We start from the raw sequence: 24,358 nt of genomic DNA on the forward strand, positions 1-24,358 counted from the left end.
TTCTCCAGATGAATGGAATTTAAGTATATCTTTTTTTTTTTTGCAAGACGCCTCTATTTAGCATTTGCATCATGTTTAAACATTTCATCCCAGTTAAGAGTCAGATTATCCTGAACTGCATGACGAATAGATTCTTGTAGTGAGATAATAAAATGTCCTCCATCACCAAACTAAAGGTGAGAACACTTGATTTGAAGCACATTCATAAGCGTCATGTTAATGTTTTATAAAGGAGCCAAGCAGATTTTGTGAACTGGTGAGGTCACATAGTTCTGTTTATGAATTATATCACTTTATATTTATGTGAAACAGAGAAAAAAGCAAACCTGAAATGATTCATTATTATTATTATTATTATTATTATTATTATTATTATTATTATTATTATTATTATTCCAACACAAAGGCTATACAGTATAACAAAACAAAGACACTCGTGCCAAGACAGTGAACACAAGATGTGTCGTGAAGCGAGGGAAAAAGTAGATTCTTAAAGTGCAAATTAAATCCTTAAGTGATTTATACCATGATTCATATCAATGATTCATTGTATATACACCATACCAATTTATAAAAGTTTATACACCCCTATTCATTCATCGATTTTTCCATATTACCATTTTCTACACTCCAGAGTTATACTGAAGACACCAAAACTCTGAAACAACATCTGGAACACACATGGAACTATGTGACAAACAAAAAGTGTTAAAATATATATATGGGCGGCACGGTGGTGTAGTGGTTAGTGCTGTCGCCTCACAGCAAGAAGGTCTGGGTTCGAGCCCCGTGGCTGGCGAGGGCCTTTCTGTGTGGAGTTTGCATGTTGTCCCTGTGTCCGCGTGGGTTTCCTCTGGGTGCTCCGGTTTCCCCCACAGTCCAAAGACATGCAGGTTAGGTTAACTGGTGACTCTAAATTGACCGTAGGTGTGAGTGTGAATGGTTGTCTGTGTCTATGGTGGGGTTTACATCAGACCGTATCAGTGGATCATCAGATTAATGTTTTTAAAACGATTTGCGTGCACACAGCAACACCAATACACGGATACGCTCGGCTCCGCAGGCATCCTGCGCTCCAAATCACTCCGCCCTGAACAGCGAGTGCCCTCTGGAGGGTGCGCACTCCGGCCCTGCGCAGCTCACAGAGCGCGCGAGTGAAGTGAACAAGCAGTGATTCGGGACTGAGCCGCTGTGTGTGTGATCCCAGTGCATATCGGGCATGCGCGTCACTTACCACTTGCAAGTGGAAGGATGGCAAGCCTAAAGACAATCATAACTACACAATGGGCAGTATTTGCATCAGTATTTGCAGTATTTTCATACTTTTATACTCTTTAATGAAAGGTGATACAAGGCAGAAGTCCGCGCCGTTTTTCAGCAGTCGCGTCACATGACCAACGCCAGCGAATCAGGAAGGTGGATGTCACAGTGACGTTGTCCAATGACGACGCCAGCTAGAGCTCAGCACAGCGTATCCACGTATTCTCAGTGTTTACACAGCACCGGACCAGACACGATCTGGATTGAATATGTGGACCCTGGCGGATTCCCGTTTCCTGGCGTTTCCAGGCGTTTTAATGTAAATGGACAGTGCATCCGCAAAGAAAATGAGACAGATACGGTCTAATGTAAACTTGGCCTATGTGTCAGCCCTGTGATGATCTGGCGACTTGTCCAGGGTGAACCCCGCCTTTCGCCCGTAGTCAGCTGGGATAGGCTCCAGCTTGCCTGTGACCCTGTAGAACAGGATAAAGTGGCTACAGATAATGAGATAAGATTTTACATTCTTCAAAGTAGCTACCGTACCATTTAACCCCCCTGCCCCACCTTTTTTTTGTTAAATCTTCCCTTTTAAGAAATAAGGAGATATAAAAAATTTGAACAGAAACAAAAGAGCAATGACGAAAAAGACAACAAGAGTCATCAGGAGATGATGCCCCCCCCCCCCCCCCCCCCCGCCCCCACATGGAATCCCACTCCAAATTTTCCTAATTTGAATTGGTTGCCATGAAAATACGGAAAAAAATAAAAATGACAAATCCCAAAATGTCAAAAGGCACAACTCCTCTAGTTAACATAACTGTCAGGTTTCGTGAAAAAATTCCTAATAATTTTTGAGTTATGCTCCAGAAACTAAAATGTCTATAGACAGACAGATGGACAGATGGACAGAGCGATAGCTATATCTCCCCACATTATACTGTATGCCAGGAGGATAAAAAGCAGGAAAGATAAACCAAAAACTGATTTAAATTAAAAAAAAAAACCTTGTAATACAATGATCGTGATGATCGAAATGATTTTTTTATGGCTCGTGTGTTGGACGCCATTTTATCTATAAGTTATTATTTTGTCTTAGATAACAGCAAATTCATAAAGTATCGAGATATAATTACTTTAGACCAATCAATTTTTACACATTTTGCATAGGAGCTCTACATTTGAACACCAGACCATGCTGCTATGAGATATCACTCAAAAATACGCCAAAAGAGTCTTCTTCTCCCCTCCAGTAAAATGAGCCAGTCAGTATCTGAATCAGGAATGATTGACAGTTGTGTATTTGTCATGTATTTGCAGTCCTGTGGAGTCCTAAGGAAATGAAATTTCATTTCAATGGACACAAGTTATCTAGAGGAATAATAGTAAAACCCACTTGACTCGACTCGACATCTCTGATATTAATTGACCTTTTCTGGAAGCCCTGCCCACCCACCACCCCGGCTCACCTTACATTCATCACGCTCTCATCTCGACTCGATGTTCCTGCTTGTAAATGTACGCACTGATGCAGCATTCTCTGTTTCGAGTTTTGTTTTCAAGTTTTTCAAAATTTTGAGTTCATTAATGTTAAATAAAATCAATAAATAGACTAATGAAGGAACGCTCTGGATTCAAACAAAGGCTTCATGGCTGCTATGGGTGGTCAGAGACCTCAGACCCATGAGGTTAAGCCTTAAAGAGTAACAATGATCATGATATACATGTTTGACTTAGCTAACACTACACAATTACACTGACCGGTCACTTTAATAAGAACATGTTGTTGATTCTAAGATTCCTGTTCTTGGCTGCAGGAGTGGAACCCAGTGTGTTCTTCTGCTGTTGCTGAGATGCTTTTCTGCTCACCACGGTTGTAAAGAGTGATTATATGAGTTACTATATCCTTCCTGGCAGCTCAGACTGCTCAATCTGGCCATTTTCTGATCTCTGACCCTCTCTTATCAACAAGGTGTTTATTTCCACCCACAGAACTGTCACTCACTCACTCAGTGTTTGTTTTTTTGTTTTCTGCACCATTCTGTGTAAACTCTACAGACTGTGTGTGAAAACCCCAGGAGGAGATCAGCAGTTTCTGAAATACTCAAACCTTCATGCTCCATCTGGCTCAAACCAACACCCATACCACAGTGAAGGAAAGAAAGTCACACTTCACTGTGAGATCACAATGTTTCCCATTCTGATGTTTGAACATTGTGAACATTAACTGAAGCTCTTGATTTGTATCTGCGTGATTTGATGCATCATGCTGCTGGCGAGGGATCGGCTGCAGAGATCTAAGAGCTAATGAAATTCATTAGGGATAACACTGAAAAGTTTTGCTTGAGGAATTATCAAAAGATTAAAAACAAAAAGAATAAACAGGCAAAGTGTCAAATCTAACACTTTATTAATCACTTTAAAGATCTCATCTCATCTCGTTATCTGTAGCCGCTTTATCCTGTTCTACAGGGTCGCAGGCGAGCTGGAGCCTATCCCAGCTGACTACGGGCGAAAGGCGGGGTTCACCCTGGACAAGTCGCCAGGTCATCACAGGGCTGACACATAGACACAGACAACCATTCACACTCACATTCACACCTACGCTCAATTTAGAGTCACCAGTTAACCTAACCTGCATGTCTTTGGACTGTGGGGGAAACCGGAGCACCCGGAGGAAACCCACGCGGACAACATGCAAACTCCACACAGAAAGGCCCTCGCCGGCCACGGGGCTCGAACCCGGACCTTCTTGCTGTGAGGCGACAGCGCTAACCACTACACCACCGTGCCGCCCACTTTAAAGATAATGAAATAAAAAATGATTAAAAACAGTGTTTGCTTTCCTTCAGTGGTCAGTGCAGAAGTGTATAAATGCGCAGTGAACATGCTGGATGTATGGAGTTTTACGGTACCATCAGGTGCTTGGGAGGGAAAAAAAAGCCTCCACTTCTGTTTAGGACATGAGTGCATTCTTATTAATTTCATTGCATCACATCTTTTTCCTAGAATAAGAAAAAAAATTAATTGTGCATGGAAACCTTTCTAGTACCTAAAATTATGATCGAATACTCGGGCCATTATAGGTTACAAATATGGAGCTTAGGGAGGAGGGAATATTCAGAAAAGAAAAAAAAGAGAAAATCTCAGAGTTTCTGAGATTAAAATTGTAAATTTATAAGAAAAAATTATTTATATTGTCTGAGATTATGAAGTCAACATTTGGAAGGAAAAAGAAAAAAAAAACAACTCAGAAATTCCAAGATTAAAAGTCAAGTCAACTTTGTTGTCAAATATGCTATACATGCTCGACATACAGCACAGATGAAATTTCAGTCCTCTCTGAGCCACGGTGCAAACAGGCAATGCAATAAATAAAAACAGAATAACTGAAATAAACAATATAAACAGTATAAACACTAGATAAGAAATAGACATAGACTAAACACTCACAGGTATATACACATACACATGCATACTGTATACATACACACACACACACACACACACACATACACATAAATTGGTGCAAAGGGACATAAAATAACAGTCAAGGGCACTTGAGGTATAGCAGGTAAACATGAAATAAGCAGTATAAACAATAAACTAACACCTGCTAAGGTGAGGTAGTGCGGAATAGTGCAAATGAGCGAGGTAAAGTGAAATGTGCAGTCCCTGAGTTCAGTGTGCGAATGAATGTTGAGAGTGTGTGTGTTGGGGGGGGTTGTGAGGGTGACATGATGTCAGATGCTGAAGGGGGGCAGGGGGGTGTGCGGGCAGAATCTGTGGCAGGGGGCAGAGGGGGGAGGAGGGGCAGAACAGGGAGGGAGTTGAGCCTCCTGACCACCTGGTGAAAGAAACTGTCCTTGAGCCTGCTGGTTTTGGCCCGGAGACTCCGCAGTCTCCTCCCCAACGGCAGTAGGCTGAAGAGGCAGTGAGATGGGTGGGTGGGGTCACCTGCAATCCTGATGGCTTTGCAGGTGAGGCGGGAGTTATCTCATCTCATTATCTCTAGCCGCTTCATCCTGTTCTACAGGGTTGCAGGCAAGCTGGAGCCTATCCCAGCTGACTACAGGCGAAAGGTGGGGTACACCCTGGACAAGTTGCCAGGTCATCACAGGGCTGACACATAGACACAGACAACCATTCACACTCACATTCACACCTACGCTCAATTTAGAGTCACCAGTTAACCTAACCTGCATGTCTTTGGACTGTGGGGGAAACCGGAGCACCCGGAGGAAACCCACGCAGACACGGGGAGAACATGCAAACTCTGCACAGAAAGGCCCTCGTCGGCCACAGGGCTCGAACCTGGACCTTCTTGCTGTGAGGCAACAGTGCTAACCACTACACCACCGTGCCGCCCCTAGGCGGGAGTTATATCCATTAGAGAAGGGAGAGAGACACCAATGATCCTCTCAGCTGCTCTCACAATGTGCTGCAGAGTCTTGCAGCAGGACACGGTGCAGGCGCCGTACCACACGGTGATGCAGCTGGTCAGGATGTTCTCAATGGTGCCTCTGCAGAACGTGTGCATGATGGGGGCCAGGGCTCTTGCTCTCCTCAGTTTGCGGAGGAAGTACAGATGCTGTTGAGCTTTTTTGGCCAGTGATGCGGTGTTGTTGCTCCAGGACAGGTCTTCAGAGATGTGCACACCCAGAAACTTGGTGCTGCACACCCTCTCCACTGCAGCACCATTGATAGTTAGTGGAGCATGCTGGGTGTGCACTCTCCTGAAGTCCACAACAATCTCCTTCATCTTCTCCACGTTCAGGCGGAGATTGTTGTCCTTGCATCACATGGCCAAGTGGCTCACCTCACTCCTGTAGATTGTCTCATCATTATTGTTGATGAGACCCACCACAGTCATGTCGTCCGCAAACTTAATGAAGAGGTTGGAGCTGGATGTTGGTGTGCAGTCATGGGTCAGCAGAGTGAAGAGGAGGGGGCTCAGCACACATCCTTGGGGGGCCCCCGTGTTTAATGTGATGGTGCTGGAGGAGTTGCTGCTGACCCGTATAGCCTGTAGTCTCCCCATCAGGAAGTCCAGCAGCCAGTTGCACAGGGAGGTGTTGAGTCCCAGCTGGTCCCGTTTATGAATGAGCTGCTGAGGAATGATTGTATTGAATGCTGAGCTAAAGTCTATGAACAGCATTCTGACGTACAAGTCTTTTGTCTCCAGGTGGGTGAGGGCTAAGTGGAGGGCAGTGGCGATGGCGTCATCAGTCGAATGGTTGGACTGATATGCAAACTGGAATGGGTCCAGGGCAGGGGGGGGGGCAGACTTGATATGCCGCATGACTAGCCGCTTGAAGCACTTCATGAGGATGGGAGTGAGTGTGGCCAGGCAGTAGTCATTGAAGCAGGTGGGAGACGGCTTCTTCGGGACCGGGATGATGGTGGTGGCTTTGAGGTATGTAGGGACAACAGCCTGGCTCAACAAGATATTGAAGATGTCTATAAAGACATCTGTGAGCTCCTCAGCACAGTCTCTCAGGACACGACCAGGAATGTAATCAGGACCCGGGGCTTTCCGTGCATTTGTTGTACTGAGAGCTCTCCTCACGCTGTCTGGGGACAGCGTCAACACATGATTGCCGGGAGGTGGTGGGGTCTTCTGTGCTGTGGTGCTGTTGTCTGCCTCAAAGTGATTGAAGAAGTCGTTCAACTGATTCAGCAGAGGTGGAGTTATCACAGGTCTGCGGCGAGGGCTTGTAGTCTGTGATGATCTGAATCCCCCACCACAGGTTCCTGGTGTCTCTGCTGTCGTTGAAGTAGTTAGCAATGTTCCTGGAATACTGTCTCTTGGCCACCCTGATGCCTCGTGACAGGTTGGCCCTAGCTGTCCTCAGGCCCACCTCATCCCTAGCTCTGAAGGCAACGTTCCAAGCCCTCAGGAGCCTGTGGACTTCCCCTGTCAGCCGTGGCTTCTGATTTGCCTGAATGGAGATAGTTCTGGTGACTGTAATGTCGTCCATGCACTTCTTCATGTAGGCAGTGACAGTCTCTGTGTACTCCTGGAGATCTGTAGTGTTGTTGTAGGTGGCCGCCTGTCTGAAGATGCTCCAGTCAGTGGTGGAAAAACAGTCCTGGAGTGCCTCTGAGGACCCCTCTGGCCACACACGTACCTGCTTTGTAGCTGGTTTGGTGACTTTAACCAGAGGCCTGTATGCTGGCATTAGCATAACAGTGGAGTGATCTGAGGCCCCAAGGTGGGGGAGGGAGAGGGCTTTGTAGGCACCTCTATGCATGGTGTAAACATTGTCCAGAGTATTGTTTCCATGTGTGGGAAAGTTGATATGTCCATAGAGTTTTGGAAACACGCTCTTGGGGTTTGCATGGTTGAAATCCCCAGGCAGTATGAGGAAAGCATCTGGGTGGGCTGTCTGCTGCTCACTGATATGCTGATAGAATTCATTCAGTGCTTCACTCCTGTTGTTATTGGAGCCGGGAGGGATGTATATTGCTACCAGCAATATGGCCGTAAGTTCCCTTGGCAGGTAGAATGGCCGGCACTTAATAAGTATAAACTCCACCAGTGGTGAGCAATGTTTGCAGACCATGACAGCATCGCGGCACCAGGCATCACTGATGTAAATACAGAGTCCTCCACCGCGAGTCTTCCCCCCCCCTCGACTAGCACTCTGTCTGACCGGTAGAATGTTAGCCAGGCTAGCTGAATGGCACAGTCCAGGATGCTGTCGTTAAGCCATGTTTCCACAAACACAGGGACACAACACTCACTCACAGACTTAGAAGATGAGCGGAGTAGGAGGACATAATCCAGCTTGTTGTCCAGTGAGCGTATGTTGGCCAGAGTCATGGTAGGGATAGCCGGCCAGTGAGGGCTAGCCTAGCCCAGATACCTCTGCACTTGCCCCTCTTCTGCTTCCACATGTTCCGCCTGTGGCACTTCCACTGTGAGCTGGATGCAGGAGTGGGGGTCGGTGGTTGAGCAGGCGTCCAGAGCAAACCGTAGTCGCATAGCACTTCCGTGTCTGCTGGATTTATATCCGTGAATATAGTTCTGCGGATGTCGAGCAGAAACTCACGGGAGTATGTGTGCCTTAAGACTGATGGATGTGACAAAGACGAACAGATACACACTGTTTTAAAACACAAAAAACACGAAAACACTGTTCTGTTGGGACGGAGAGGAGCCACTGCGTGTGTACGTGCTGCCATCTAAACATTCCCCTTAACAAAAAAAAGTGACACATTGAAGAGAAAAACCTCAGATACTCTCTGACAGAACAATCACATGCTTCCTGGCTGCAGTGCATTCTGGGAAATGTAGTCAAAATCATTTAGCACTTTATTCTTTTATATTGCAGCAAGGAAACACTGCATTTCCCAAAACTTTCAGCTGAGCCGTTGTGTCTGTGGTGTGATGATATTACAAAGTGAAGCGATGTGGTTCCTTGACCAAAACACACTTCATTTTCTACATCAAACAAATGCCTTGTGAATGGTTTATATCTGAAATATACCAGGGTTTTTTGTTTGTTTGTTTGTTTTTTACCTTGACAACGCTTTATTAATCTTCGGCCTTGGCAGGTCTGAATTCTCTCTGAAATTTCCAGCTCTCTTCTTCTTTTCCTGGAGCTTGGGTCTATTGATATTTATTAAATCTCCTTCTTATAGGAGCAGAGAATTAAATGCTCTTTAGCTGAAGTGCTGGAGGTTGTTCTGCATTCAGAAATAATATAATGCACATTTCCAATGCAACTTTAATTATTTACCAAGCCTCATACACCACCTGCATGAATGATTTTTAATGCCTTCAAACTAAAGTGCTCTTGAGTGTGCATTAACCGCACTGTAATGAAGAAGTACGTGAACCTTCTGAACCTTCTGTACAGGAATGTGTGCATCTGGAATGTGATGTTGTAAAAAAAAATAAATGAATCATTTGTCAAATACATTTCACAGTAACAATCTTGAACATTCCATTAAAACGGATAAGCGAGGGATGTCCTGCCTTCTCTCTTTCATGGAACAACAAACCGTATAGAAGCTGTAATGTTTAGAAAAGGTTTTTGCAGTTTCTCACATCACATCAGTATTCAGACCTCAAATATGACGACAGATTTAAGTGCTGACGTGAGAGTTACGCATGCAGGGCGGAGCTTGTGAAAAAACAGGCGTGTCTCATTTAGTCTCAATGTTGAACTTTAGTGCATTTTTCTTGCATGATATCAGCTTTATTAATATTAAATAAAATGTAATTATAATGTAGTGATTCAGTGCTGCAGGACATGAACACAGACCCAGGACCCAGGAGTGGAGTGGAGCAGAAAATAAAGTGCTCTTTTATTTTATAAAGTGAGGGTAGTGGGGAAAAGGGAGTGTAGAGAGGTTGAAGCGTCTTCAGTGAGGGGCGGGAGCCTTGAGCCTGGTGCTCTGAAGTGCAGGTGCAGGGTGAAGGTGCCAGCTGAGCGGTGGGTTGCAGGCAGGCCACGAGGTGAGCGGGTCAGATCTCCAGTGCTTCACAGGCATTATGTGGAGCAGGGGAGTTGACCTGGGAGAGCTCTCATAGGCTGTGGGATGTCGTCCTCACTGTCGGCATCATGGCCTGAGAAGAGAGGGAGGAAAAACATCAATGACTTTGTCTTGAAGAAGCTTAACTGACCTCTTTCATTGGCGTTGCCCTTTTAAACTCCCCTGGTTGCTTGAGGAGGGGGAAGAGAGGCACCACTTAAGACACTCCAGCTGTGTGCACTTAGCTGGCTCCGCCCCATGGACATGCTGGTGTTTGTGGTCCAAAACACTGGTGCTGAAGTGGAGCTGTCCCTTCAGCACCATCAGAGCAGTAGTGTAGTAGTGTGAGGAGCAATGCGCTGGTTAAACAGGGGTTTTCTAAGCTGCTGTCACACTAAACATAAGACATCACAAGAGACAGAACTTTTAAAACAGACAGAAAGAAAGAGAGAGAGAGAGAGAGATTGGCAAAATACAGTGAGAATACCGCAGACATGGGGGCTACATTCCAACATCCAATGTGGCTTGCTGTAACCATGGAAAGTAGTGAATCATACAGTATATAAAGCTTGTTTTCCATGGACATACACTCCCCGGCCACTTTAATAGGAACTTCTTGTTGATTCTAAGATCCCTGTTCTTGGCTGCAGGAATGGAACCCAATGTGTTCTTCTGCTGTTGCTGAGATGCTTTTCTGCTCACCACAATTGTAAAGAGTGATTATATGAGTTGCTATATCCTTCTTAAACCAATCTGGCCATTTTTTGATCTCTGACCCTCTCTTATCAACAAGGCGTTTGTTTCCACCCACAGAACTGTCGCTCGCTCACTCAGTGTTTTTTTGTTTTACACACCATTCTGTATAAACTCTAGAGACTGTTGATTGTGTGTGAAAACCCAAAGGAGGAGATCAGCAGTTTCTGAAATACTCAAACCAAAAATACTCATTTGGCTCAAACCAACACCCATACCACAGTGAAAGAAAGTCACATAAAAATTGAGATCACAATTTTTCCCATTCTGATGTTTGAACTGATGTATCAAACATCATTTACATTTTATATCTGATTTTTTTTGTGTGTTTAAAGGTGAGTGCTTGTGTTTAAAGGCAATGCACTCGATGCTATTGAAAACCCCCAGAAGTCCCCCCTAAATTTGGCAACCTTGAAGGATTGAATTCCATTCAAGTGATTTCAATACTCTGATTAATGAATACTCAAAAGAAGAAAAAAAATCAACTTAAGTATGCGCGTAACCCGACTCTGAATCTGAGACACTTTCTTTTTGTAGATCTGGATTTTTGGACTGAGGTTTTTTTGAACATATCCAAGGCATTACTATTAAATAATGAGACTTGTGCTGACATTCAGTTTTAATGAAGAAAATTTACATTTCAATTCCTTTCCCCTTCTGTAAGTCTGCATCACTGCATTCTGCTCTCCCATTGATCCAAGCAGTGCAGGAGGTCTTCTTCTGTTAGTTGTCTCAGAAGCTCTGTCATTTTCTTCTTCACTTCTGGAACAGAACCCAAACGGGTTTCCTAGAGGGGAGACTTCTCCCTCATCTCATTATCTCTAGCCACTTTATCCTGTTGTACAGGGTCGCAGGCAAGCTGGAGCCTATCCCAGCTGACTACGGGCGAAAGGCGGGGTACACCCTGGACAAGTCGCCAGGTCATCACAAGGCTGACACATAGACACAGACAACCATTCACACTCACATTCACACCTACGCTCAATTTAGAGTCACCAGTTAACCTAACCTGCATGTCTTTGGACTGTGGGGGAAACCGGAGCACCCGGAGGAAACCCACGCGGACACGGGGAGAACATGCAAACTCCGCACAGAAAGGCCCTCACCGGCCCCGGGGCTCGAACCCGGACCTTCTTGCTGTGAGGCGACAGCGCTAACCACTACACCACCGTGCCGGAGGGGAGACTTGATTTTAGGAAAAGAAGAAAATCTCATGATGCAAGATCAGGTGAATAGTGAGGGTAGTCAAATACTGCGATGTGTTTCTCAGCCAAAAGCTGCTTCACTGAGAGCCCTGAGAGTGCTGGCACGTTCTTCTTCAATTTCACCAAATTGATTCACTCAAATTGATGCACTGCTTGATTTTTGAACTGAACATTTTTAAGACACAGCATCTGTGTTTGAAAGAGAAGGTTGCTGCCTCCCTTGTTACTGGAATAGTCTCAGAAGTGTCTCATAAGGCAGCATTTTCGACTGAAGGCACCTCCTGAGGACGTTTGTTTCGAATGACCTTTTGAGATTGCATTTATGGTCATGTGACATCAGCACGCCGTGTACCTAAACCAGAGAGTTAGCTAGTTGGTGCACAGATGCCTCACAAATCTTCTTTATTTGGTTACAGTCACAGGGTTATAAGATCTATAATGTTTATTTCTAGTGAACTTTTCAAATATATAAATGGAAAAAAAGCCTGAAAAGTTATATTTGTGTACATAATCACTTCCTGTGAAGTTCAGTCAGCCCACTTGTTAGCTCATTCCAGGCTTGTAGCACTCGAGTCTGACTCGTGCCCTAATTTTAAGGACTTGTGACTTGACTTGGACTTGAGCACTGATGACTCAGCCTTAGACTCGGACTTGTGCATTAACTGCATTCAGACTCGTAAACTGGAGACGAGGACTTGGATGTTTTCTTTTTTTTTAACATGCTATAATAATTTAGCATAAGATATTTATATCTACATTAATTTTTGTATGAATTTTGTGCAAGAGCATCACGCCTGCGTGCCTTGGCATGTACATCAGATAGACTCTCGGGCACATTCTGGACAGCGTGCGTGCCAAGCGGACTCGCATGCTATAAACGGTTTCACATAAAGGCAGCAACAGCCACCTTCAAATGGTACGGTCGGAGTCTTTTTCTCAGACTTGACTCAGATCAATAGTGGACGCAACTTGGACTCTACTCAAAATTTTCTTTAATGACTTGGACTTGACTCGGACTCAAACACTGGGGCTTCGAGACTGGACTCGGACTCAAAGTTTAGTGATGCAACTACAGCACTGGCTCATCCGGCTGACAGGCGATGAGTTTATGCCATCATGTGTTGTCCATCATCCATCTGACATCGTCTACATTTCATGAAAATCGCTTCTTCTCCCTCAATTCTTCACCGATTTTGATTCTTTCTGGCATGAAGGTAGGGGCACCTAGGGTGCATATAACTTCTATCCAGATTTGCTTAATTGCAATTATTAATGAAGTTCTGGACTAATTAAGCCTTTATGAGCAGTTCAACAAAAATTGCTTCTTCTCAATCAATTCCTCACCATTTAGGATTCTTTCTGGCAAATATTTGAGCTGGACTGGTTGAGAGTAGAACTGCCCAAGGTGGCCCACTACAGATCATTCCTTATGGACTACATGGGGCCAGAGTGAGCTACACTGTCATTTACGGTCTTGTTTTATTTTTTCCATTTCTTGAGAGAGCAGCTGCACAGATTTATGGGTAACAGGCAGTATCGAGCATCTTCTTCTTCTTTCAGCTGCTCCGGTTTGGGTTTGCCACAGTGGGTCCTCCAAGTTATGATTCATGTATAATATGTGATTTGGCGTATATTTTTACCCTTCCTGATGCAACCCTCCCCAATCTATCTGGGCTTTGGACCAGCATGAAGTATGCACTGGCTTGTGCAACCCCGGTGGCTGGCAAGGCAGCATCGAGGATACATCAGGCTAATCAGGTCGATCAGTTTCAAATGGGGAAGCCATGGCCTAATGGTTAGAGAAGCAGCTTTGGGACCAAAAGGTCACCAGTTTGATTCCCTGGACCAGCAGGAATGGCTGAAGTGCCCTTGAGCAAGGCACCGAACCCCCACCTGCTCCCCAGGCTGCTCTGGGTGTGTTGTACGTCGCTCTGGATAAGAACATCTGCTAAATGCCTGTAAGGTAAATTAATGTAATGTAAATGGTCCTTGACGCCTCACTGTCTTGTTAGTGATCCTCCTGAGGCAGCATTTTCCCCGTTTCGAATGAACCCCATGTCAGAAAAACATGCCTCCTTCAAACAACACGTTCTCTCATTCTTTCACTTTCATAAAAATCTTTCAGTAGTTGTTTGTTCTTGCCCATTGATCAATATACAGCACATGGTTAGCTAATGCACGCTGTGGTGCGACCTACAGAAGTGTGGTCTCATTATTTATTCGCTACACCTCACACATCCTACACCTTGTTATGTTTATTCTGAAATGTCCCGTTTTCACTGCCCAGGTGGGTGCTGAATGTTTCCTCAATCAAACAGAGAGAACATCTGTGGAGAAATCAGACCAACCTGCGCAACACCAGGTACACAACCAACACAACACCATCATTTATTTACATATTCTTTAATTTTTATTTCTTCTCATATTCTGTGCACTTAAGTAATTGCTGTAGATGCAATACAATGTGTACACTTTCCTGAGACAGGTTTTTTTTAAATACTCATTGATACTGATACAGCAATGAATAAGTGTTTAGCATTAATCACTCAGAACATTTTATTTCACTCTGTGCGTGTGTGTGGGGGGTTGAACTGCAGTAATGAATGCACACATGCATTTACTCTACGAGACTCTTTCTTTATCATGTTTATGAGGTTATTTTAATAAAAATGACATCTGATTATTAGCATGACAACGTACAGTATACAAAGGTTACATCACACAGTGTCACATGGTATCAGACGCTGAGATCAGATGAATGTAGCGCAAAGCAAAAATGATTACACACAATTTGACGTATTTCTTATATTTTATTTCCTCTGCATCACGTGTGTAGCCGAGGACTCCGGAACACACCGACGCACAGACGTCCGTGAACAGCGGGAGGATGGAGGGAGGAAAAAAGACACAGCTGGACAAAGAACTGAGACACAACTAAAAAACACAGCTGCACAAAAACGATGAAAAGACTTGGCAGATTTTTGTGTGTGGTATTGGTTTAATCAGTTTAACTCCCCTGATCTGTCACTCACAGAGAATAGAAAGCACACACACACACACACACACACACACACACACACACACACACACACACACACACACTGTATGTATCACTGCTACTGTAGAGAAGGAACCTCACATTTCCAAGGTTGACCTGAGATCCAGCAGCTTAGTACAACGGCATGCACTATAGAGTTTTAGGTTTCATGTTTATAACAGTACTGGTCTTTCTTTCTTTCTTTCTTTCTTTCTTTCTTTCTTTCTTTCTTTCTTTCTTTCTTTCTTTTATAATAACACATCCATTGTTTGATCCGTTTGAGTTTTATGGGATTTCTCCAGAGATTGTAGACATCTTTTGATTCATGTATTTTGTCATTGAGAACTTTGTGGACTTGCACCACAAGCCAGAGACACATTCACTCAATAGCCCACCAACTTCTAATTCGGCCACGGGTTGCCAAAAGTTGATAAAAGAAGCAAAGATATGACTCTGATATCACACTGGTTCTGTATTAAAATTATCCAGTGTGAAAATGCCTCCAAAATTAAGGAAGAACTGATGAAGAGCGGAGATATGGTATAAATGTAAAGGTGGTTTTTTGTGGTGGTGGTGGTAATTTTAATTTAAATTAAACTCTTCCCTTTTCCTTCCGTATTCTGACGTCTTATTGAGTATAAATTGAGTAAATCGAGTTGGCTGGCCAACTTTGATCATTGAACAACCTGAAAGCTTTTGGTGCAAGAATGTAAAGAGAACAAAGAAAAAAAAAGACTCACAGTGAGTCGTCTCTCTGAGAATGATGTGCCATGCACTGAGGACTTAATCTACTGCTACATGTCTCGGTTTCTCTACCTTCCTGTGTCCTTTCAATAAAACCGTGATTTTCACTAAATGTGTGAATAAATGATACTTTGTGGAGAAAAAAAAAATGAAACAAGCCTCATCACTTCTGTGCTTTGTGTTCAGTCGATGTTTTCCCAGACATGATGGAAAGAATTAAAAAAAACCAAAACTGTGTGTTATACTGTTACAGGAAATGAATCAGTGGCAGGGTGGTGTGAAGAAGCAGAGGGACTTTTTCAACACTGAATTAGGTTATGTTCCTACAACAGCACGTTCCAAAGTGTTTTATTCCTCATCTCCCAACCCACTTTGTCAATGACATCATGATGATAATAACATCATACTTTATATCCATTTACAGTATCATTACACTGAAACAAGTCAGTTCCTGTTCTCACTTACGTTATGGCAGCTGTAAACATTTATTTTAACTTATGATGTTGAAAAAAAAAAGACCGATGCAGCTAAGTCAGAAACTGCAAAGAAGCGTAAACTCCTCTGTTCTGAAGATCAGCTTCACCTCTGACTGTTACAAAGTGCTGACACTGGAGACTCCTTCCAAAAATGTTACATAAATATCTCTGTATGTATCAATGATTATACTTTAAAATCTGTTTATGCAGTGTGTCAGCGATACAAGTCCGTGTGAATGAACTGTTACTATAGAAACGATAACGTATTCGAACAAGCGTGTTAATAGAAGAGCCTCATCAAAATCAAAGTCCTTTCTATGCCACAAGGCACACTGAGTGACGCCAATCTCCGTTTCTTTAGCCCTCGGCCTCTTGCCTATTCCATAGCCAGGGTTACAGTGGGGGGGGGGCAGGTCCTCTGGTAATGGTGAGAGGTTGAATCCCTGCTCACACCTGTATTGCAGCATGCCTCACATGGTAGATGGCAGTTGGTGCCATTTATATGATGGTTTTTGGTATGGCCCGACCATGAGTAGAACTCACAATCTCCCGGTTGAGAGGCAGACACACTAACCATTAGGTTAGCTTGCGGTTGAACGGCATAAAGCCTCGACCTGATTTTTGATTGCTTGATCATATGATGTCTGTACAAATGGTGCCCATGTACCACCACAGGGAACCTGATCATAAGTGCAAGGCGACATATCTCAAACCCCGGACAACAAAATTGTGTCTTTATTTCCATAAGATAGATGGGTTTTTATCTTGTGCTTATTTTTCAAAAATAACATGGGGTTATTTATTTACTAACACATTTTACAGAACATATTCAAGACATTTTCATATAAAACAAGTTAAAACAGTTTTATTAGTCCACTCGCTTGTTGGACAGTTGACAGCTTGTGTCGTGTAAGGACAATAGATGGGTGTAATCACAGGAAGAGTTTTACTGAAAACACGCTCACAAACAGATCCAAAATGAGTCAGAAACCAGGCAGTGGTGGAGTGAGGCACAGACAGGATATCAGAGGGATACAATCCAATACTCACAGTCCAAAAACACAAACAGGGTCAAAACCAGAAAAGCACCACAAAATACAAGGCTTTCACAAAGTCTGTGTGTTACTCAGAGTCCTTATATAAATGTCTGTGCTGTGATTGAGCTCTAATCAGGAACAGGTGCATGGGGATTAGTCCTCATGGTGCTGCTCGAGTGTGGCTGTGAGAGATGAAACCAGATGACTGTGTGACGTATGGAGTGTGATATTGGATGGTAACTCTACAGTAGTGATGTAAAGTGAAAGCGCTGGTTCACTGCTGTCCCCCAGGCACCCAGCAGAGTCACACCATAATAAATGCGATGCCTTTGTTTCTGGCGCATGGCATGCAGCGTCAAAGAAAGGAATAAATATGAATCATAACTGTGATGCATCTCTCATTATTGGTCTCATAATAATGTCACAAGACAATGATTTATTGAGGTGAAAAACGTGACACGACACAATTCACTGGTGCATGGTTTGTTCTTGGTGCTGTAATATTATTATTCTATTCAGGGTGATTTTGTGCCCTTGGATATATTTTGCTCATAAACTCATTAGGAGGCTCCACTTTTAAGCACTGACTAAATATATATTTATATTATAAACCTGTGATTTGCAGCTGCACTACTGTCACAACACCTTCTGACTCAACACAAGAGATGGTAGAGCGCAGTGCCAATGATTCTTTTCACCAGTCCAGTCAGGTTGTCCAACCCTTTTCTGTTTCTGTTCTGTTCCACTTTCGAAGTTTTGTGTTCAGTTCATGTTGCTGGAGGCGACTTAATGAGGAACCAGAAGCAGAGTTGAGGACAATGAGCAGTTGTGCGTTGAATTTCAAGCCCAAGACTTTTTTCAGGAAATCAGTGAAAGCTGATAACTCCAGACGGTGAAGCCAGTGTCTGCGAATAAAACACAAATGCCTTTAATAAAGCAATAAGCCATGAGAGGGCATGAGTTTATCGTAGGTAATTGTGTTGTTAGAAATGACTTGGAGTCGAGTAAAACCTTCTTAATTGTGATAACATCTCGAACACACACTGTCCTGTGTCTTTAATAAAACAGTGACAAACAGAGTATGACACTGTAGCTGCAAGCAGTGATGGACAGACCCAAGCACCGAGTGCAGCCTGAGCGAGTGTTGTAGGTGGATGTGATGATTATTTTGGCCTTGAGAACACTTCGAGTCACCTCGCATGGCATACAGTGGAAGGTGCATGAATCTATTCATGATACTGTTGGATAGAATCAGCAGAAAACATTTTCTTCTGCTTGAGCAGTAGGGGTTTGTTGCACAATTGTACAATGTTCAGATTGTACAGAGGTCTTGAAACCATGCTGACCAAATTTCACATGAATCACATGAACCTTCTAAAATGAGTAAACATTTAGTTTACAAGCCACACTTCCTGGCGCCAGGTGGTGGTGCTATGACAATGAATCATTATTGTAATGTCATGGTGACATTAGGCATACCTAACAACCTGTGTTTTTTTTCTCTCTTTTCTCTTTTTCTCCTCCCCCCATCTGTCCCTCTGAGTTACATGTCAATCTTGAGATCGAGATGCTGAACCTCTTCTGCTCCTCGGACCTGCCTGATCCATCCTGATGCCCTACTTCTGGCTGAAGTCTCATCGCATCGCTCCTGTGGAGGATGGCCCCATGTGGACAGTTGAAATTCACGCTTTGAAGACACTCTGGACTCTTAGGCTACATCCACACAACAACAGCAATGAGATTTTATTTAAAAAAATATTGCGTCCACATGGGCAACGAATCAGTAAAATATCAGGTACATATGGCAACACAACGCTTGCTGAAAACGATGCAATACACATGCCACACCTCTACGTGCGCTATAAGACGGTCCCATCGGAGACACCAGAACAATAGAAGAAGTAGGACGCATGCGCATAAACCCCTTCTTCTACCCAGCGTGAAGCACTCACAGAAACAAACACACAACAAAAAGAAGAAGATGGCTGCGACTACGCGAGGAAATCGTGCCTTCTGTGTGTACAAATTAGTTTTATTAGTGTGCATAGTTTTATATAACTTAATTTTCTTATTGTGTGTGAACATTTTGAAAAGCATTTTTATATAATTTATATAACTTTTTATATTGTGTGTGAACATTTTGAAAAGCAGTCTTATCCAATAAAAAAAAAGAAATTCAAGAAATGGTTCAGTTACTTGTTTATTTAAAAGAAAAGCTGTATACAAAAGTGAATGCAATGCAGTGGTTCATACAAAACAGCGAGAGTGCTGCTTGTTCTAGTCATGTGGTTGTGACGTCATCATAAACAAATCTGTTCTACTCATCCAGACGACTTCGCAATGGCGCTGTTGCCAGATTTTTCCACTCTGGAACCCGTTCTCAAAAAATATCGTTTTGGGGCACCCAAAACACCGGTGCCGTGTGGACGCCAGGCCGAAACGATAAACAATTTTATCAGATTCACCCGAATCCGTTGCCGTGTGGACAGCCTCTTACAGTAATGCTTTTATGGCTGAGGACTACAGTTGACTTGCTAACTTTAGGACTGCAGTCGGTTGTCATGAACAGTTTTGCACTCAAGTTTCCATCAATGAAGAGTTTATAACATCAACCAAACTGACTTCATGTTAAAACTGTTAAAAATGTTATAATCATGTTGTCTGTTGTTGCCCAAATGAGGATGGGTTCCCTTTTGAGTCTGGCTCCTCTCGAGGTTTCTTCCTCATGTCGTCTGAGGGAGTTTTTCCTTGCCACCATCGCCACAGGCTTTTCATTGGGGATAGATTAAGGATAAAATTAGCTCGTGTTTTAAGTCATTCAAATTCTGTAAAGCTGCTGTGCGACAATGTTTATTGTTAAAAACGCTGTACAAATAAACTTGACTTGATTTAACTTGACTATTTGCGTGTTTATGATCATGTCTCATCAGACTGGTTTTTGTACCGTGATCAGCAGCCTGGGCCTGGCCACTGCAAGTTCCCAACCGCGCACTGGATTGTGAGATTTGTGAAAGGGGCAAATATGGAAAATAAAGGAGCTTGAACTTATTGAAACAGCTATTGGATTTGCTTTTGAACAGCCACTGTGTTGGGCAGGTTAGTTTCCCCTGTTCAGCCTCTCGGCGACTAAAATCTTGGTTGAATAGTCACTTATATTACAATCAAAATCATCTCACAACCGAATACTTGCATTTATTAACTTTTGAAAAATTACACCTATGTGTACTAAATATATAACATGTATTTGAATCTGTACATATCATGAAAGGTCATTGCTGTATCAGAATGTGATGTGATGTAATTATTGTATTGCCACACACTGAAAGCATGTGCATGCTATGACAGCATGTGCAGGCTATGTGTGCTGTGACAGCATGCATTGGTCCATGGCATGTAGCTTTGCATGCTAAATAGCATGTGCATGGCATTCTTATTTACATTTTTTGGACTCCTGGAAAGCTGTAAAACTGCTGTCTACACACTGCATGCCATTTGAACTGCTATTCTGACTAATACAACATGCACATGACATGACATGCACATGTTGAACTGCTATTGGAAGGTTTAAGGCGCTGGCAGCAGGGCGCTTTCTGGTGCAATGTGGCAGATGAACTCAACAGGGTCAATGGCACACCACCAGATGGCATGCAGAAGAGCCATTCAAATGGCCAACAGATGGCATCACTCAGCAAGTCAGTCATCACTGCGGGGCAACTTCCATACCTGTCAGGCATGTGGCACTTTTGTGCACTACTTGGCGTCAGGTCTGGAGGTCCAGAGAGACAACACGATGGAGGCACGACATCATTTGTCTTACCTTACTGTACAAGGTGCTTCATTAAAAGAGGAGCTCTGGTGGAGGCCTAACAGCCCATCTCCATTTCTGTGCATCCTAATGAAGCAGTCATCATCCCTAGCGATGGACAGCCAACAACAATGATTGGAAGGTTGTCAGGTTAGGTAAGGGCACTGGAATGATTAAAGGTGTCATTGCATCATTTTTTCATTAATTGTGCGGTGGTCTCTAGTAGGAATGAATGCCCTGTGAGCCGGTTTTGGTGAAAAAAATGCTGTGGTGCTCCTGTTTCGGGCTGTTCTAGTTTGGTGGAGGAGTGGGTGGGGAGAGAACGACAGGATTTCAGCTCTTACTCATTAATATTCATGACATGTAAACATATCACTTCTGATTGGCTAACAGCACTGAGATGCTCCCTCCAGTGGGTTATGGGCGAGGCCATGACTACTAATTTTCGAAGTGACGTTAGTCCGTAGGGCTTTTTCTGATTTGCTCATTTTTCATCTATTTTCTTTCATAGGCTAATACAGGGAATGGGGGTAGAAGAACATTTTCACGTGCAGCATGCATATGAGTCATTCTATAATTAGGGGTACATTTCATGTAAAGCAAAATCTCAAAATATCAGTATTCTTTTTCAATAAATAACCTATATGTTTCCATGGTATATACCCTCAAGTTCCTAAACAAATTAATTGCCAAGCTTAATCTTAAATTACTTTTAAAATATTTTAATGAAAATGAACATTTGATTGTTTATTTTGTCAACCGTGTTACGGACAAATGTTATGTCATCTTAAACATATATAAAAACACTACACATTTGAAAACACATTTGTTTGAAAGTGCTTAAGTCCATTAACAAGATGTTTTTAATTAATCTGTACAACTGTTATGGAAAATATGAATTTTGAGCTTCATAAATAGGATTTTATGGTTCACCGTGATGCAGAATGACACTTTTTTCAACATAAATCCTTGTTACGTCGAATTTAGAGTTGTTCTCCCTCCTTATACAAGACTTCCCTATCCAAAGATAATCCCCAATCTTTTATTTTACACTTCATCAAACACATAAGAGATTTATAGCACAAAAAACACTTGCAACACAGTTGACAGGCAATGTAACACAATTGACGGGAGTAACACAGTTGACAGGGCAGAAGAACAAGAGGACACTTTTTAGGATAAAAAGAGCTTTTTATTGTTTTAAATTTAACTACAAATAAGCTGATGAATTCAGGTGAACTGTTAAAACAACATTTAGACACAATTTCAGAGAAACGTAGCTTATTTAACAAATTGAACATATTAAATCGTTCTGTTTGTTTGTCTGTCAATATGAAGATTAAGTGACAAAAACATACTCCTCCTCAACTGTGTCATAGCTGATGGGTAACACGGTTGACGGTAACACAGTTGACATTTCGGCCATTTTTAGAGTGTTGTGCTAACTGCAGACCTCAGAGCTTTCACTACAAGACCTTAATCGATTCATATTTTTATTATCTTTAGCTGTATACTTTGTAAATACAATTTCTAAATCAGGTTTATATGAATATGTTGACAACACAGTTGACAGACAATTAACCCTCTCTAGGATTATACAACAGTATTGATGAAAATATTGAAGAGGTGAACTCAAAACTTATCACACGGTCTTCAAATTTCCCACCAAAGAGGATATGACATCACATGATGTTGGTCACATGACTTAGGACCAAACCATTTGCCGATTTATGGGGGGGTTCAGTGGGTAACACAGTTGACATAAGTTTCTCGGACGCACACAAAATTCTTCATTTAATTTATAATATAAAGCATTTTAGGCTTTTAAACACTTTTGTCATATTATAATAATTACCATGAATAAATATTTGTAAAAATTTTAAACAAAAACCTTTTTTTAAAATGTAAATATGAAGACCAAACCTGACATTTGGAAAATCGGACAGCATAAAAACACCAAATTCCAGTATTATATATGCATTTTTGCAGAGTAAAATGATGTAATTTGTTGACTTTTTGTATTATATAAAAGAGAAATGTGTGCTAATGTACAAAAGATCATGGGCTGAAGTTAATAGTTAGTGAAATTGACAAATACAGCACATGGACTTGAGATGTACCCCTAATTATCGAATGACTCATATGCAACTCGGAGTGACCTATGGTATTTCAAAAAGAGCCAGTATTAAACGGTTTGCTGTGGAATGACACCTTTAAGTGTGATAGCTAAGTTCTCACCCACAGTGAGACGGAGAACACACCAGGGCTCCATTCAAACACACAACACTACACGTGTAAAAATGTTAGAGCTGTTCTATATTAGAGGAAATTTAAGATGAAAAGACAACAGTGCTTTCTCTTCCCTAATAATAATCTCAGAGTCGGAGATCTGAGGCTGCGGGAGACAAAATCATTCTGCAATTTCGGAACAGATCATTTGCCTGATGCACTGCTGTGCTTCCACAGTGTTTCACAAAAAGAAACCTGAAGGCAAAAACTTCCAGACAAAGGAAATGAATGGAAGTGAAATGTGATCAGAAATTTCAGTAAAAGTACCTGCGCAGAGGTGTACGGTATGTGTGAGCTTTAATTCAGAGTGGAAGAGAGATTCTATGTCACAAAAAGCTTTTTTTTATTATCATTATTTCTTCACTTTGAAACACTTTGTGTTCGGAATAGAAATAAATAAACATCTGTTTAGACAAAAATAAGACATTTAAATAAGGCACTTTTGTCAGAGAGGAGAATTAAATTCATGCTAAATAAATACAGTCCATCTGTAAAGTACGGTACAACAGAGCTACAGGTTCAGCTATTAAATCATGGATGATAAAGTGCACCAGTGCTTCAAGTTCATAAACATCATAATAGTGCTGTCAAGCGATTAAAATATTTAATCGCGATTAATGTCGCGACTGTCATAGTTAACTCGCGATTAATCGCAATTTAATCGCACATTTTTGTCACATGAAAAACCATTGTAATTCTCTTATCAGCATAAAAACGTGAATGGGCTTGCTTTGTATTGCAAAGCATAACACATCTTGACACAGCCACTGCAAAGTGAAACCTAAGCCGAACACCGGGGCTAGCAAAAGAACCACTCAGAGACAGGTTACACAGTGACGGTAGGCTTGGTAGGCTTGACATGCTTGATTATAATATAAAGTACACTATTATATTAACTTTAAGTTGTTCGTTGATAAATATTGCATTGAATCTGATCTTTACTGTTTCAGCTCACTTAACACATTTTGTACTTTTACACTTTCTGCCTGTTGATGCGTCGCGCTGTCCAATCAGAGGCGGCCAAATTTGCATATTACAGGAAGGATTTCTGGGATAGCATTGAGTTTACAGTTCAGAGGGATCTGGCTTCTTTAGACGCTGTCTTCTTAAAACTGAATGAATATTTAAAAAGAGCCGAATGAGCCAGTCTTTTGAACGGCTCTTTTCAAAGAACGGATCACAAAGATGCGGATCCCATCAAAGAGCCATAAATCCCATCTCTACTAGCGCGCCCTGCCCACGCTGGTTCTTTGGGGGGAGGAGGCCAG

The 24,358-nt window shown here is 42.4% G+C and overlaps 1 protein-coding gene across 1 annotated transcript in view; it reads left to right on the forward strand.

Moving 5' to 3' along the window:
- Window positions 1-14,670, forward strand: part of luzp2 (leucine zipper protein 2) — an 85,562-nt gene extending 70,892 nt beyond the window's left edge. The window contains exons 9-10 of the mRNA XM_060922815.1: window positions 13,990-14,064; window positions 14,539-14,670. Of these exons, the coding sequence (XP_060778798.1) occupies window positions 13,990-14,064; window positions 14,539-14,640 (177 nt within the window). The 3' untranslated portion in view covers window positions 14,641-14,670. The remainder of the gene's footprint in view (window positions 1-13,989; window positions 14,065-14,538) is intronic.
- The last annotated feature ends 9,688 nt before the right edge of the window (window positions 14,671-24,358 follow it).

Source organism: Neoarius graeffei, chromosome 6, assembly GCF_027579695.1.
Source record: "Neoarius graeffei isolate fNeoGra1 chromosome 6, fNeoGra1.pri, whole genome shotgun sequence".
In the NCBI taxonomy this organism is placed as follows: Eukaryota; Metazoa; Chordata; class Actinopteri; order Siluriformes; family Ariidae; genus Neoarius; species Neoarius graeffei.